The sequence below is a fragment of the Halictus rubicundus genome, chromosome 5, assembly GCF_050948215.1.
Source record: "Halictus rubicundus isolate RS-2024b chromosome 5, iyHalRubi1_principal, whole genome shotgun sequence".
Taxonomy (NCBI): domain Eukaryota; kingdom Metazoa; phylum Arthropoda; class Insecta; order Hymenoptera; family Halictidae; genus Halictus; species Halictus rubicundus.
Window position 1 is genome coordinate 1,560,714 of NC_135153.1, and position 17,725 is coordinate 1,578,438.

The 17,725-nt window shown below is 44.2% G+C and overlaps 1 protein-coding gene and 1 long non-coding RNA gene across 8 annotated transcripts in view; one reads left to right on the plus strand and one right to left on the minus strand.

The window, feature by feature from the left end:
* Window positions 1–17,725, minus strand: part of Unc-13 (unc-13) — a 628,091-nt gene that overhangs the window by 50,479 nt on the left and 559,887 nt on the right. For 6 of the 7 annotated variants that reach the window (XM_076787594.1, XM_076787596.1, XM_076787595.1 and 3 more), the window contains one exon: window positions 345–451. In XM_076787594.1, the coding sequence (XP_076643709.1) occupies window positions 345–451 (107 nt within the window). Of the gene's footprint in view, window positions 1–344; window positions 452–9,739; window positions 9,847–17,725 lie in introns of all 7 variants that reach the window. The other variant, XM_076787591.1, reaches the window with a different exon arrangement.
* LOC143354008 (uncharacterized) overlaps window positions 6,032–17,725 on the plus strand; it is a 43,786-nt gene continuing 32,092 nt past the window's right edge. Inside the window, exon 1 of the long non-coding RNA XR_013082258.1 lies at window positions 6,032–6,128. This is a non-coding gene — a long non-coding RNA (uncharacterized LOC143354008). The remainder of the gene's footprint in view (window positions 6,129–17,725) is intronic.

Below are 17,725 nucleotides of genomic sequence, written 5' to 3' on the forward strand. Positions count from 1 at the left end.
CGCGGCAACTTTTTTTTAACGAATCTCCACCGATTCAAAGGTGAAAAATATTGATGACACGACATATAATCTCCATCCACCCAGTAAGAGCTAAGAATAGAAAGAGTTCCCAGGGTTGTAGAAGCTGGAAACCAAGGTTCGAGGAGGTGTATCAAAGTTGACAGGTGTCGAACGCGAACGGCAACGGTGTCGTTCCTGGACCCGATCGTAGTCCTGTGTGTAAAAAGCGTGTGTACATATGTAAATCACAGTTTACACGGGTGAGAGCCGGCGCCGTTCAACGGCAGTCTCGGCCTCGTTGGTGGAGAAACTCTTAACTCGCTAAGGTATCAGTATTGTGTCACCTGTGATGGCGATCTTGCAGGACCACTTGCTGGTACCCTCAAGGACGATCTGTTCGGCCTGCTCGAGGCTGTCTATGTGCGTGTCCGGGTCGACTGAAAACGTCGTGCTGAAAAGAAGACAATGTCCTTGTCATCGAAACGTCCTTCGACAACCTCTCGTACCGATCGCTCTCGACGGCACGCATGATTCCAGTTCGAACCATGACGAGCATCCTCCTGTGTCGACGACGTTGCGTAGGCCGGTAACCCGCGGGTACCTTGCAGAGGCCACCGAAGGACGTGGTAGGACAGTCTCAAAGCGCAGGGGGTTGTCGGAAAGACATTCAAAACGCGGTTCAGCAGCGGCGACGAGTCAGGCCAGACTAGCGAGTATGACGATGATGATGATGATGATGATGATGATGGCGATGGGAGGGTGATCCCGGAAGGACCCCTCCCCTAAAACCCGGCTGAATGACGTTTTGCGCGGCAAACGTGAAAGCAAAAGCATTTCCCCACATACTGCCGATCCACGGTGGAGGTCACACGCTGTAGGCAGTCACTCTCTGGCTAACGATCGCGTGCTGTCGTCACGCTGACATCACGGTAGCGCAAGCGGGGGATGAGTCTCAAGTTTGGTGAACGGATGCGTGAATCGTGGATGGATAGAGAAGCTTCGGACGACTCGAAATGGCAGGGAGGAATGAAAGCGACAGTGGGACGGGGGAATAATAACGGCTCGTGGCTCTGGAGCGAGGATTGCGACAGACAAATGGGGGTGGAGGACGATGAATGAGAAAGAACCCGAAGGTTTCTGGTGGGGTGGAGCGCCGTCGTTGTCGGACGGGATGAATTCTCGTGGAGCGAGAAACCTGTCCACGGTAAATAACAATAATAGCGGGCCGAGGGACCGGGCTGTCTTACGAGTCATAGCGACCAGGATTTCTCTCGGTCGACGAACATTTCCGGGACATGGGTTTCCGACAGGACTCGTGAGGACGCTTCGGCACGTCAGGCCGGACGGAAGACCGCGCGCGGGCGACAAATATTTGAAGGGAAATTGGTGGGATCACGGTTTTCGTTTCGACCTCTGTTGGCGCAACCTACCAGAGTCGCCAGATTTGTAGATTCTTGTTCCCTGCTCTACCTCCCCCTTCTACGACGATGCTCCCCCACGCTTCCGCCACGGTCCGGTCACCTTCCCCTTCTACCGCGCTATCCCCCCACGCTTCCGCCACGGTCCGATCACCTTCCCCTTCTACTGCGTTATCCCCCCACGCTTCCGCAACAGGCCGGTCACCTTCCCCTTCTACGACGCTGCTTGCCCACGCTTCCGCCACGGCCCGGTTACCTTCCCCTTCTACCGCGCTATTCCTCCACGCTTCCGCCACGGCCTGGTCACCTTCCCCTTTTACGATGGTACTCCCCCACGGCTCGGCCACGTTCCTCTTCTACCGCGCTATCCCCCCACGCTTCCGCCACGGTCCGATCACCTTCCCCTTCTACTGCGTTATCCCCCCACGCTTCCGCAACAGGCCGGTCACCTTCCCCTTCTACGACGCTGCTTGCCCACGCTTCCGCCACGGCCCGGTTATCTTCCCCTTCTACCGCGCTATTCCCCCACGCTTCCGCCACGGCCTGGTCACCTTCCCCTTTTACGATGGTACTCCCCCACGGCTCGGCCACGTTCCTCTTCTACCGCGCTATTCCCTCACGCTTCCGCCACGGTCCGATCACCTTCCCCTTCTACTGCGTTATCCCCCCACGCTTCCGCAACAGGCCGGTCACCTTCCCCTTCTACGACGCTGCTTGCCCACGCTTCCGCCACGGCCCGGTTATCTTCCCCTTCTACCGCGCTATTCCCCCACGCTTCCGCCACGGCCTGGTCACCTTCCCCTTTTACGATGGTACTCCCCCACGGCTCGGCCACGTTCCTCTTCTACCGCGCTATTCCCTCACGCCTCCGCCACGGCCCGGCCATCTTCCCCTTCTATCGCGCTATTCCCCCACGCTTCCGCCACGGTCCGATCACCTTCCCCTTCTACCGCGCTATTCCCCCACGCTTCCGCTACGGCCCGGTCACATGATATGTGTCACAATGGCACGTGCTCTCCGCCGGTACTGGCGGAGAGGGGGTAACTTTTCTTAACTGGTCTGGCGACTCTGCAACGTGCACAGGATGGGCAGGGTTTGGAGGGGGAGAAGGCCGAGGCAAACCAGGTGTATTGTCGTGACACGAATTCCCTTTGAATGCGACATCGTGCCACGGAGTTCATTCGACAGGGTTAATCTACGCGTTCAGCTGCTTTGCATACTCCACGGGCCTCCTGAAAGCACTTGGCGAGGTTCAATCGATCGCGACGCAACGAACAACAGCTGCGTAATCCTGACGCCACCTGTTAATCCTCGAGACGATAGAATTAGCGTCGCTTTGTTCAGGCCTGCCTCGACCCAGGGGGGGGGGGGGGAGAATGCTCGTTATCTCGAAATAAGAAAACTTGTTGCATCGCGTCGGACGGTCGTGGCTGATCGCCAACTTCGAGCGCGGTCTTCGGGAAAGTTTTCTGGAAGACGACTACAGTTTTTTCGACGGCGTCTGCTGATGTCGTCGGATCGATCCAGAGGCAGGCGGAGCGGATGAAGACGTCCGTTTTATCCGCGGACCTCCAGTTCGAAATTGTGGGTTACGGATAAAAGAGTGAACCTTGTTAGAAACTATATCGGGGCCGAGCGTCGCCATTTTGATCCCTTGGAGCGTAATGGTTCGACAAGAAAGCAGGGGTCATCTTACACAACGGGTAAAATGAACGAACGTAATTCGTTTCTTGTGTTACTCGCTCCTACCAGCGGACAGGTTAACGGGACGGAAGGGAGACATAGTTGAAGGAACATCTGTTAATTCGGGCGTGCGCGGTCCGTTTCGACAACTACAATTTCCAACTGGTTTCCAGACAGCTGTACCTGCTGAAAACCTCCGAAGAAGAGTTGCTATGTCATTGCGACCTCGAGCTCGTGCAATGAAGAAAGTTTACTTACGGCGACGAGAAACTACTTTAAGTGAACGTGTTCATTGCGCCGAGGAAAACTGCAGCATCTTTATTACGGTACAAAAGTTTCGTTTTCGTTTCAAGCGTATTCGAGTTTTTCGTCGTTCTGTTACGGACAATGACAAGACGCAAAAAAACTATGACCGGGTTTTGGGGTGAAAATCAACACCCGGCCGATTTCAATCGGACATGAACCATTCGATAGCTTATTCAGAAAGGAACTTTTCTGCCAAGTTTCAGCCCGATACCTCATTTGTAAGAGTAGTTATAGGGGAAACTCGAAAAATCAGTTGTTGCCACGTTCCCCCCACTTAATTACAATTAAAAATACATTTCAGGTATCGAGCCATATATTCGAGAATTTTTTCCGATTTTTTAGTTGCAAACTCTGGTTGTAAAAAATGAAGAAACAACACGAAAAAAATCGAAAATTTGGACTCATTAAAGTGTTTCCTTTTTTAAAAATCTTCTGGAATGCTCAGGATGCAGATGAAACATTTCTCTGATCTCTAGCAGTCTACACAGACGGATGATCGATTGATGAAGCTAATCGATTGATACCTAGCGACGAGGATGAGACAACTCGACTGACAGTACTGCTGCGACTAGGACATTTTAGCACAGATACACATGTAACAATAGAATTACACTTACCGGAGGTTCACAGAAGCCGAACGGTGACTAACGACTGAAACGACTGAAACCCAGTCAATGGGCTAAACGGCTAAACGACTTCGTAATTACAACGATCGAAGCTAATCTGCGGTCCTAGTTTTTTTTAAACTGCAAACGTGGGAGACCGATGAAAAATGTGCCTACCTTCTGCCCGATTCGAAATCAGACAGTTAGCTACAACGATCGTGGTTTGGAAGGTTCTACGGTTCCCTAAATCGTTTTGAAGAATGAAATATTACTGGAGATAACATCGGTGTACACCGCTTGGTGGAATAACGTGTCATTAATTCCAACTATTCCACGTGAGTGTGTTATCGAACATTCTAACGAGCAGACTTGAATTCTGAATTTTCCGCCGCAAAATTGCCGGGATTTTGGTAGCCGGGGCATGTTTCGCCAGAATTTTAGGCAAATTCAAAATTCTGCATACGAACCTGCTGTGCCTTCAGTTCCTAATTCTATCGTCTATGCTGTCGACCATAAGTCTCCCTGAACACTTACTGAAATGATATTCTTATAATAAAATAAATCCAACTAATCGTAAGCAGCAAGTTCTACTTGTTTTTCAATGTCATATAAAAGCGAGGGTCAAGACGAATTCGCTCATATGCAACACAATGACTTCCAAGGTCATACAAGGTCAGAAATAGGAGAAATGTATTTGGATTATTTTTGCGATAAACCAACCTTCAGTTTTTTACAACTTTTGCTAATAAATTGTAGCAGTGAAGTGAAACTTTAAAGATGGGAACAACAAACGTGTAACTGCAGAGTTACGTCATGGAGTGTTGAAAAGTTCTTACCATTTTCCTTTCACAGACTAATTATAAAAGTTTATAAACGATGAGAGAACAGTGTTCAGTGACTTATAGACGACAGCCTACGCTCTACCGAAGGGGACGGGTTCGGTGATGCATGAAGAAGATGCGGGGATAGTGTGGACGATGGAGTGACTTCAAATCGAAGTCAAAGAATTATTGTCACGAAATGGCTCGATTCGGATATGGTTAACGTGATGTTCGTCTCCGCTTCGAAGTATTGCACAATTAAGCGTCTGTAGTCGGGACCGAATACGAACACTTAAGCGGGGCTTCTGTGAATTCCACCGACGGAAGGACAGGGGACGAGATACAGTAATCCATGGTTATATTTCTCCGAAATTCACTCGGTTATTTTTCCGCGACCCATCCCCACTCTTCCTACAATGTCAAAAAATACGCTAGCCTACTCGCGAGCATTTCACTGCTGGCTTCTGAACATAGTGACATTTAACCGTGGATTACTGTACCGATCCCTCGACACGTATCAAGTTTCAATCGGTCCGCTCGAAGCTCAATTCGACGTCCAATTTGTTTGGAATTGGCGGGTTAGCGGCGGACGCTTAAGTGTGCACTACTACGTCTATTATACAGAGTGTCCCAAAAATGTACTTTCTTGAAAGGGGTGATTCCCGACGTCACTTAAAGCTAAAGTTCAACTTTTTCTATTGCGAAAATGTTCTCCGCGGCTTTTTAAAGGAGTTATTAACGAGAAACACGGACCAATCAGAGCACAGGAAACCGCTAAAAAGTGGCAAAAATTCAAAATTTCATGGAATCTCTTTGAAAGTTGGTAACGAAATGTTTTTGGCCTCGCTGATAACGAATCTGCCATAAAAAGTTCCTCAGGAATCATCTTTTTCGAGGAAATATGAAATTTTTGGGACACCCTGTAGACTCCGGCTGCCAAGTTGCAGATCACGGACCGAGCCTTGGACTGCTGTGAGATTTGCGTTGCGAGAAGTCGAAAGACAAAAGCGTGGTGAGCAGAGGGAAGGGGATGGGGAGGGGGAGGGGAGGGTGGGCGAACGGAACGTCGGGAAATGTCCAATCAATGCGCCGCGATGCTAATGTCGCTTCGTGATATTGTTGCGTTCGGAGGCGAGCGTAAATTATGGAGATGACACTTGGGCAGCGTCGACGTGATGCACGTCGAAATGGCACGGTGATCGACGAAAACGTTGAAGTAATTGGAAGGGACGTATGGAAATGGGATACGTTTCGGGGGAATGACCTGCGAGAAATATGCACCCGTTCGTCACATCGTACGTACGATATTTTCATTGACGGTGTGTGTGTGTGTGTGCGTGCGTGTGCGTGTGCCTGTATATCTGTTGCACAGTGTTCTCTCGTTGCAAACTCGATATCTGCTTCGGCGGCCGCTTCGAGGTCAAAGCAACTCGATCTTGAGAACGCGCCAACGTATTTTCTTCTCTCCCTTTGTAACTCCGGAGAGTATAAGCGAACATTGGGCCATTGTAAAAGTCCTGATACGATTTTCGATTTATTAAGTTGCTCTTTATTACAAAAAAAAAATGTTATAATTCAGGGTGTCCCAAAAATGTACTTCCTTGAAAGGGGCGATTCCCAAGGTCATTTGAAGTAACTTTTTCCTTTGTGAAAATGTTCTCCGCGGCTTCGTTAAGCAGTTATTAACGAAAAACACGGACCAATCAGAACGCGGCTACAACGGCTCCCGCTGAGCGCGGCGTTGCCATTGGCCGAGCCGGAATCCGTCCGCTGTAGCCGCGGTCCGATTGGTCCGTGTTTTTCGTTAATAACTGCTTAACGAAGCGGCGGAGAACATTTTCGCGAAGGAAAAAGTTACTTGAAATGACCTTGGGAGTGTTCTGTTTCAGGGAAGTAGAACGTTTTTGGGACACCCTGTGTACTATTTGTTCAATCCCACTGTTACAGGAATAACTGTGTCAGGAATTTTGCAGTGACCTAATATATTTTTACTACGCGAAATGTTTCCGGTTTACATCGCTCGCCTACTTTTTTCACCACTTTGGGAACTACAAAAGAGTCTGGCCACCGACGATGACCTCGTTAGAAACACGCCACGTCTCCCGAGCAGCGGGCTTACAGCGAGAACGTATTTTGATATGTGTGTTGCCGCTGTGCGTACCGAGGATTTTCTCGGACACTATACTTGCGGCTCGAGTTGCTCCGTCTTTGGTCGTGGATGTGGCTGCGGATGCTGCACGGACGGAGAAGACGCGTAGATCCCTTTGCGATTAGGTAAATTGGAATCGCTCAGTGTAGAGGGAACCCTCAACGTTTAGCATAGAATAGCACGGGATGTACCGGGCGTCTTGACATCTTTAACACGTTACCGACTTCGTGGAATTTAGGTGACTCCACCACATTGCGTTACAATATTCTCTGTCGTTAGGATGAGTAAAACGGAGGAAATCCTTGGCCAATGATGAAAACTGAATTCGAAGACTCCTATTCGTATCAATAGGGCTCACACGATGCCATAAAAATATTTGTTTTCATGTTATTTTTGTCGAGAGATCTCAAGGTCACCTTCGTTTCTTTAAACGGGACCACCGCTTTTTAAACACTTACGATGATAGTGTCTTTCATTAGGAATTCAGTGGCTTTAATTACTCAAGGTCATTCGGGATCACAGACAGTGGACACGTGTAACGTTGAAAGTCAACTGTGATGACGACCTTGAATGACCTTCGAACAGTCTAGCGGTTCTTGTTCTGCGATGGGTTTCAACGATTTTCTTCTCCGTTCTAGCATCCACGACCTCGACCTGAATCAATTACGTTTCTCGTGTGTGTGTTTGTGTGTGTGTGTCGAGCAGAAATTCGGCCGGCGTGTCTATGTTTTCTGTGTGTTATGTGTCTATGCCTCCCACTCTAACCTTCCCCTTCCGGCTGCGAGAATCCCCACGCTACCGCCACGGCACGGTCACGTGACAATTTTCATCTCTGTCGTGTATCTGTCGCAATGTCACGTGACTAATCCGGTAATGACAGAGAGAGGGTAACCGTATTCCCCTAAATTTTCTGCTCCCGACAAGAGTCTTTCCTCGGTTTACAATAACCGTGCCTCTCTAGATGCGCCCTCGGTCCCCTCGGGCAGTGCCGCGCAGTAATTGCGTTTGTTAGCGCAGCCAGTACACACCGGATGCGCACAATGCAATCTACACACGCACGGCACCACGCAGGTGTAGAACATTTTGGGACGAGCGACACGGTGTCGCGGACAATCTTCTCTGCTGTGCGAGGCCGTTTCCCCGTGAACGTGTTTAGAGTACTGTTCATCCGTCAGATGATGGCTAGGTGAAGAATACCGTCTCGCTCTATCCAGATTCCCCTACCATCGCGCACACTGTCGCCATTGGCCGAAGACCATTGTGTCCACTATTGGCCATTGTTGAATGAAATTCTCAGTTATTCGAGATATAAAATAATTTCTATTTTTCTATTTATTGTATGAAAATATGTTATACTAGAAGTTGGTAATTCAATTTTTGCCTGACCCGCAAAAGGGTTAATTCGGAGTGCAAAAACAAATTAATTTGGAGTACAGAACCTCTAGTATGATTTCACGGCGTCTGCGCAGTCTCTCAAGCCTGTCAAGTCGTCGTTCCATTTATCTCGGTCTCGATATGACCGTTGTCGTTCTCCGTCAATAGCAACAAAGCATGATGGCAGGGAAGTCAGGATAGAGCGAGAACGTAACCATTTTGCTTACTCATCATCTGGCGGACGAACAGTACATGCGGGCCGGGTACCTGACTGTTCGGGTCGAGCCGGACGATGTCGGACGGGCTCGGGCGAGCGTCCGATTCGTATACGCACTCGGGTTAGCCCGACTGTTTCGTGTCAACTCGGAAAAAGTCGAGCGGACTCGAAGTCCCCCGACTTTTGCCGTCCTCACCCGAAGCAGTAGTGCCGGAGGAGATCGTCCGAGTCCGCTCGACTATTTCCGACCTCGCCCGAAGCAGCCGGGCTAGCCGAGTAGACGTAATGCGAGTCGGTAATTTCGGGTACCCGAAGATCCCTCTAGTTTAGAGCATTGGAACAGAGGGCTAGATAAGAGACAGATAGAGCGACAGAAATAAGAGATAGATCGGGGGACAAAGAGGTGATAAATAAATAAGAGGTGAGATGAAAAAGGTGAGATACACAGCTAGAAAGGGAACAACGAGGGTAATTGGCGAAAAGAAACGAGAAGTAAAAGGTGAAAGACTCCAAGTTCAGGTGGGACACGGTTGGACATGAAAGAGAGAAATAGAGAAGTAGACAGAGAGTGGTTGCGGGTGGGGGTGAGGGGAAAGAAACAAGAGTGTGGAGAATTCTGTCCGCGAACCGTGAAACCGTCCGGAATACCACTAGCTGCGCAGCTCTATGCACACATATGCGAAGAACGGGTGCATTCCGACAACGGGCACAGCCAAATCCGCTAAACAATATAGAATATATAGATGTGACAGACAGTACAACACAGCAGCAGCCGGCAGAGCGTCACACGTCGATGATGAAATAATAACGATAATCACAATCAAAATGAGCTAAAAACAATGATAGACAGACAGATAAAGTAGAAACACATGAATGCGAAATGTAAAGGGGGGGGGAGGTGGAAGGAGAAGGAGGAGATGGATGTCGGTGTGGACAACGGAAAGGGATGTTGGGCGAGTGGTTACACAAACGGAAAATATTCGGCAATAATAATAATAATAAGACATTGAGGCACATAGGTGGTACACATATGTATGTATCATATTGAGATGTATATGTATATATATATAGTATAGAATCGAGCGCTGCACGTTTCATCGTTTCGTTGCACGGGGGGGTGCAAAACCGGTCATGGCCGGCGGTCACAACGAGCTGGCCACACAAACCTGTAATGGCGATCTTCGCGGACCACTTGCTGGTACCGTCCAGAACCGACTGCTTCACCGACATCATGTGACCCGTATGTGCCGCGTGGTCGACCCCGAAGACTGACCTAAACTCCGACGAGACGTTCTTTCACATGAGCTGCGCGAACGGCCTAGATCTCGTCCTACCTGTTCCTCTCATTCGGCTAAAGCCATTTTCGCGGACCGCCTAATTTCTCTCATCCCGCGCTCCCTACCGATGTTTTACGCCCTTGCGCGCAGAAATTCGCGCGCAATGTAATTCCGTTAACCATAAAACGCGGTGGGCGGAAACAAATATTCGGCCACCCTTTGAAAACGAATAATAGATCAGTCAATAAGTATGCACCCGCGTAAAGAGTGTGCGATTTAATAACAAAAATAGTTTTTATTAGCAACATAAGCTTACTTTCGGCTACGTATCCCCGAGCATTTGTAAGTACTTGCTATCTAGTTGAAACTTCCTATACGTCAACGATAATACTGCTTCCAGACAGGGAATCCCAGAAATGTTCTTTCTTGAAAAGGGTGATTCCTGAGGTCGTTTGAAGTAACTTTTTCCTTTGCGGAATTGTTCTCCGTGGCTTTCTTACGGAGTTATTAACGAAAAACGCGGACCAATCACAGCGCGGCTACAGCAGACGAGTTTGGACTCGACCAATGCCAACGCCGAGCTCAGCGGGACCCTTCAGCCGGAACCCGTCTGCTATAGCCGCGCTCTGATTGGTCCGTGTTTTTCGTTAATAACTCCGTAACAAAGCCGCGGAGAAGATTTTCGCAAAGGAAGAAGTTACTTCAAATGACTTTAGGCATCATAATTTTTAAGGAAGCACATTTTTGAGACAACCTGTATAGCCATCGACCAAAACAAAAGTTAGCGGAGGCTGTGACTCGCTTACCGACTGACCTAAGTATTTTAAATTAAAATTAGCTAACTAGGTAATTTTGTTTTTCTTGTTTAAAACTAGCACGAACGAAATATTTTAAGATCTTTGTACAGGAAGTTATAGTTCCTTTAATTTTGTGGAGTACGCATAATCTTTTCGCTGTTTGCTATCGGTTTGACAATTGATGAGCTTTGACACTTTCTTGTTTATTACCTGTGGATCGGAGGACTTCTTAATTACTGATAGACGGCGGATTTTTATGCAAAATAAAATTGTAGGAGACAGAAGTTAAGTAAAAGTGTATTTTCTCTTTCAATAATTTTAACAAGTCGAGAATACTATGGCAACATCATTAAATTCTTCTAATGTCTTTAGAGTTTTGTAAAATTTTTAAATTTTGAAAACAAGAAAATTATAATAAGAATTTTACTACTTGCAGACTGTTGACCACATTTTTGGAAAAATTAATTGTAGCGCCCAGTACAAATTAAATTGAAGAATGAGCTGAACCGAAATTGTTTAATAAAGTTTGATAACATTTTTTAATTACTTCGCAGAAATATTCCTAAGAAATCTGTTTAAGCACAGGATGGTTCGGATAAAAAGTAATTTCAAGTTTTGAAAGATAGGAATCTACAAAAAAATTTAGCAACCAGCGAAAAAATTAATTCCCGAACAGGTGAACTTCTTCGATAAATTTCAATCCTGTAATTATGTGTATCAGTTCCTTCAGACTTGTTTTACATTCCGCGCAACTCTGCGCGCAATATTTCACGACAAGGCTCTCCCCGAAACTTTACCTCGCGAAGTCGAAGATCCGCGACTGGTACGTCGTCGTTAGCATAACCAAAACTACGTGAGTGCAAAATGTTCTCGAAGATTTAGCTGTGCGGTGTATCACAGCGCGGTCTGCCGGTGGGACGTGTCACGGGAAATTGTTTATTTAGTATTTTGAAATAATTCGTGAAATATTCGCAAAATTGATAAATCGCGTCATCTTCAATTATTTAGACACGATTCTGTACTAATCACGCAATACTGATAACACTGAAACATAATATAAACAAAATCAGTTTGATAATGAAAAAACTTTATCATGATTTTTTAAGAGAACGGTTGACCATTCACTGATGGTTTCTTTTGCACTTTTTATCTTTGCGGTGAGTAGAATAAGACGCAATAAAAAAATGATTGTTGACCTTTTGACCTGGAAATTAATTTTGCCTTTTTGCATCAATTTCCGCCAAACCGAGGGTGTAGAATCCCCTCAAGATGGTCTCTTTACAGTTTCTGGTTCGATATATCCAATAGTCATTCTAAAATAAGTTCTTAAAAATTGCTCCCTCCGTTTAAGATGGCGGAGAAAAGGGAGGAAATTTATCCGACGTGAGAATTTACGCGCGGTAACTGTTGCCGCTGATAAATAACTGTTTATCGGAAATCCGATATCTGGACTTGGTCGGGCATAAATCGAGACGGACGTTCAGCAGCGCGTGGCAGACCGCTTGAGTTCATCCGGGGATATTTTAAATGCGTCGGCGGACACAGGGCTTTGTAATTAACGCGCGCGCGGGGTCATCGATCAGCCCGCTAACGAGGACGTTGATTGCTCGACGGCCACGTACCAAAAAGCCCCGGTGTCATCGTATCTTCGACCTCCCGGGACCGTCTCGTCTCGGCGCGAGATTTTTCCGCGACCCTTTCGGCTGAACCCTCAGAGAAGACGAGACCCGGCCTTGCGAAAGCTACGAGGTTTTCGGTTCGTTTCACACGCTCCTCGTATCTTTACCTCTGGCTGGTAGTCGCCATTGCTCTTCGCCCGCTCCTTCTCTTTCTGCCTGTCTCTCAAAGAGATCGTTACCCGATCGTATTGTCCTGTATCCACGTACACACTGTGGCGCGCACGCCTCCATCGACACTGCTTTGCACGCTAAACGATCATTTCCGGCGTCGGCTAACGATATTTCTTTGACACCAAAGTAATGAAAGCACCGACGTTTCTCTGCGATGCTTTTTCACGGCGCGACGCTGTACAGTGGGCGAAAATGCCATTTTGCCGCTCTAAAATAATAACTTTTAAACCATTAGAGATAATTGAATGAAATTTAATAGGTAAAAAGGTAACATTTACAGCTTCAACTTGCAACAAAAATCAATTTGAATTTACACGGTGTTTAGTAATTACACGGGTTTTAAACAAATTATAGAAGAAGTGGAATTAATTTACCTGTTCTTCTGCATTAATATTCCTGAAGTAAATCTGTAATTTCTGGTAGATCTGTTGCAAGTTTTGCATTGTTTGGTCAACTAATCACAGTTTATCACAGTATAGTCGGTGCAAGGTTCTACATATTAGGTTCCGGCTGAGATGTGCATGTTTATAGTTCAAATTCCAGCGAAAAACTTGTGCTCACTTGAAAAAACTATACTTTTCAAAATGTAATAACAATTACTTGTTTTAACATCGTTTTAAATCCTAGAAGACGTAAGCTTTCGTATTGTCTAAACTCAACTCAGCTATTCAGTGGGGAAAAAAAACATATTTTCTGCAATCTGTCGCAAATCAATTTTTTTGCATCGTTTAGTCAACAAATCATAGTTTATCACAGTTTAGTCGTTGCTAGGTTCTATTAGATTCCGGCTAACATATGCATACTTAAAGTTCAAATTTAGGTGGAAAACTTGTGGTCACTTGAAAAAACCATAATTTTTAAAATGTAAAATGTAAATGCGCGCCGTACCGGTCAAAGCTATTTGGATTGCAGAAACCAGGAATTTCATCGAGCTCAGAAATTGGGTAAAAAGAATTTATCATTATCCTTTTACACGGGAGGATGTTAACACATCGATTGCCAAGGCGACCGATCTGTATAAGTCACGAACATTTTTTTCTTCTTTTATCGGTCCATAGAAGACAGTTTAATGTTTTTTAATTCATCAAGTAATGTCAGTGATGGCATAAAACAGATTTCAATTGAATTTTTTGCCTCAGAAACTGAAGAGCATCGCAATTATTTTTACCACTAACTTCCTTCCGCGTTTCATTCCAATTTCACCAGTGTTATTATAAGTCCGGTAATCGAGTAATTTGCAAAGTTTGACAGTTTTCAATCTCTCTGTTTCTCTGGGAACTCGAATGGATGGTTTCCTTCTTCGGTGTGAGTTAAGACGGAGGATGGAGGCGCGGCTGCAACTCGGGCGGGGATAAGTAAACGGAAACCTTTTTATTTCTTCCCTGCCGGTAATTTGTTCTAACGCTCGCGGCAGCTGTTCCATTAATTAATAACAGGCGAAAAAGAGTATCGAGTGGTCTGATAGCGGGACAAGCGGTACAAGCTAAATTATTGATCGATATTTGATCGATCGACGGGCGGCGGCCCGGTGTTATCAACTCGAACAATTGCGGGGGAAATTCCTCGACGAGGTGGCAATATTAATTAACCCTGATCCCTGTTAACCTATACACCGGCCACTCACCGATTTTCATCCAGACTTTAGATCGTGTTCGATCGATTCTTCGATCTTTTCGGACTCCCCGACTGAAATGCAACCGTTCGGCCGATTCAAGATGGTGCTTGACTACACTTGGCAACAAATATTCGAGCGAAATCGTAAATATTATTGTTCAACGAATTATTTGGGCATACAGTAAACACGAAAAATAATACTGCATACAGGGTCCTCAACATGAATATCTCCTTCACTTGCGTTCATATGAAAAAATATGGTAATTATTCAGAAAAGCGTCCTTCTCACCGATTTCGATGACTTTGAAATATGTTGTCAAGGTCTACGTTAGGTCATATCTAAAAAAGTAGGGCCGTGTGGCGGTAACATGTATAAGGAAAAGTTTCCCAGAGTGATGACCTTGACAACATATTTCAAGGTCATGAAAATCGGTCAGGAGGATCCTTCTCTAAAAAATTATCAAAAATATATTACATGTAAATTATTCGAAATTGTGAATATAATTCCTCAACGAATTATACGGGCATATAGTAAACACGAAAAATAATCCTGTACTCAGAGTGGCCCACCTAAGTGTAAAAACCAATATATTGCACGTAATTTATGCGAAATGAATTTCATATTTAATTCTAGTTTTAGAGGTCAAAGAAAATATACACTCACAGTCGACAAATAAATGGTTAATGTAGCTGCACGAGAAATACATGTACTGTGTCCTATAACGTTGCCTATACTATTTCTCAACATACATTTGCAATTTCCAAACGTCAATACATCCTAAAGATAATAAAAATTCAATGTATCTAAATTTTAGTACAGAGTTTATTCATGGAACAGCTTTATTGATAAATGGACGCAAAAGCGGAAGATTTTCTATCGACAAGCCATTGATGGACAGCGGCGAATACTTGATTTATCTTTCATCCGAAAGATATTTTATGTACACAGCAAAGTCTGGAAATTGCTTTTAGTACATCAACAATTTTGGTGAATCCCAATTATCGACTCGTCCAGATCTGGGCATATTTCGTTTGAGATCAGATAACAATCATTTGGAATAATGAATTATTTTTAATATTTTACTATTTGCATTTTACTAATAACATAAAAAATTGATTTTCAATTTGTCAAGTTATTTTGAATTTATTCAGAAATCCATCATTTTCGAAAATTTGTTTATTGCAATTCCATTGTTCAGACAATACAATAAATAAGTTCACCTCGAGAGGAGGTTAACTAAATTAATTACTAAATTTGGACACGCTAATGTTTGTAGTTTAATGATTAAAGTTTAGCTGCATTCGTGTTTAAAATTGTTATTTAGTGCACGAAATAAATAGGATTTTAGAGAGTACAAATTGTTTGATCAAATGAAACAAAAATAATTTGAATTTCATTCGAAGTTCATACAATGAAGTAATTAAAAAATATTATTTGGCTGTTCAAATAAACTAACACATGATTATCTCAAACGGCATGTAGGCAAATACTATATTATCTTAACGATTATTTTTCAAATAATTTACTTCCATAATGCCCAAGCCTGGACTCGTTCAAGTGCTGTACTTTAGTCAATTGGAGGTTCGAACAGGATTCATCGGTAATTCAAACAATTCTTTCATTCCATGATTTTACGGAAGCGCGGGGCCCATATATGAATTGTAGCACCGCATCATTAACTAATTCAGACTAGTGTCGTATAATTAGGGAATCCCGGCTAATGAGGGATGGATCGCCAGTAATAGCTGTTGGAGGATAGCTGCATCGCTGATTAATTTCACAGCGTGAGAAGATACGATTAGGGGTGGCGTCGTATCGATTATACCATGTGCGGTGGAATTATCAGCTTGATCAGTTGCATTATTATTAGCCAGTCAGTTTATACCTAAGGAAACCGATGGACGGTGGAAACGGTATGCGGGGTTTCGTGCTTTTGGAACACCGGCGATTTTCCCGGCTGCCAGCCACGGAAATTGCAATTCCGACCTATGCGCCAGCCTTGATTACTTAATAACTGATAATGAGTCTGATCGATGCCCCGCTGCTACATTTAAGTCAATCGCGCGAATGCTAGATGCTTCAGCCGGGCTTTTATCGAACGTGGAACCAAAATAGAAGTTGCTTTGAATAAAACGTCAGTATGAACAAAAAATTGGTAAAATTAAAGCGCAAAATAACAATGGATACCGGAGGATATTTTATGCAACTATTAGATGTTCTAATTAATTTTGCGGGTTCCTTATACAGTGGTTTCGCGATACAGTGACGAGCAAAAGTGTAAACATACTTCGCTAGTTTTACATAAAACGTAATAATACAACCTATTTTTTAATTGAATGATAAAGCTTAGGTAATAATAATTATATGGTGAATATGATAAACAAAACATAACAGTTTATGTTAGATAATATTAACAATTGGGAAATGAAATTGTCAACAAACACTGATAGCCAATTGTAGTGAGACACGTTTAGACTGGTGTTTACACAGTATTTTTCCTATTTGAAAGTTAGTTGACACGCGTAAGTCAAGATGAAACCACTTAGTGCATATAAAAGAAACAGTATCATTTCATTGTGCGATAAAGGTTTTTCACTACGGCAAATTGCAGTAAAATGTGGTGTAAGTCATACGATGGTTGCAAGAATAAAGAAAACCTATGGTAGTGTGTCAACTTCTTCAAGAAACGGTAGAACGCAACTTGTTTCTGACAGAGCTGCACGTGAAATTGCACATCGTCTTCGGTCTGAAAGTCATAAATCTCCAAAAATCGCAGCTCAAGATGTTGGAGTAAATGCAAGTGAATGGACCATTTGTCACTCCTTAAAGAGAATCGAGTTAAAAGCAAAAGAAAAGAAACGCAAACCAGCTCTTTCAGACAAAAATATTAAACTAAGAAAAAAATTGACTCATACATACAAAGAGTGGACAATAGAAGATTGGAAAAAAGTTATATGGCCTGACGAAACAAAAATTAATAGATTTGAATCTGATGGAAGGTCTTGATACTGGACTTCATCCGAAAATAGTAATCAAGCAAGTAGCACGAAACAAACTATGAAGTGCGGGGGTGGCTCAATTATGTGTTGGGGTTGATTTACTCATAAGGGTGCTAGTCCCTTAGTTCGAATAGAAGGCATCATGTGCAAAGAGCATTATTTAAATATTTTTCAAAATATGCAACCTTCTGTTGTTACTTCTATTGAATTTGCTGAAGATGAAGTAGTATTTTAACAAGACGAGGACCCTAAGCATACCGCAAAGATAGTAAAAACCTGGCTAGAAAATCAAAAGTTTTCTGGGATGAAGTGGCCAGCACAAAGTCCAGATATGAATCCAATCGAAAATTTGTGGTCAATTGTGAAAAGAAGGCTCGAAAAATATGACAATTCAGGTGTTCATGAATTGTGGAAAAGTACAGAACAAGAATGGTACAACATTCAGCCGGAAATGATTAAAAATTTAATAGATAGTATGCCACGCAGGCTAGAAGCAGTACAAAAAAGTAAAGGAAAATGGACCAAATATTTAAAGTTTTACTTTGACGAGCACAATTAAACTGCAAAACTGTAAAAATTGTCTTCAATCCCTATTTTCGATAAATATTCCGTAT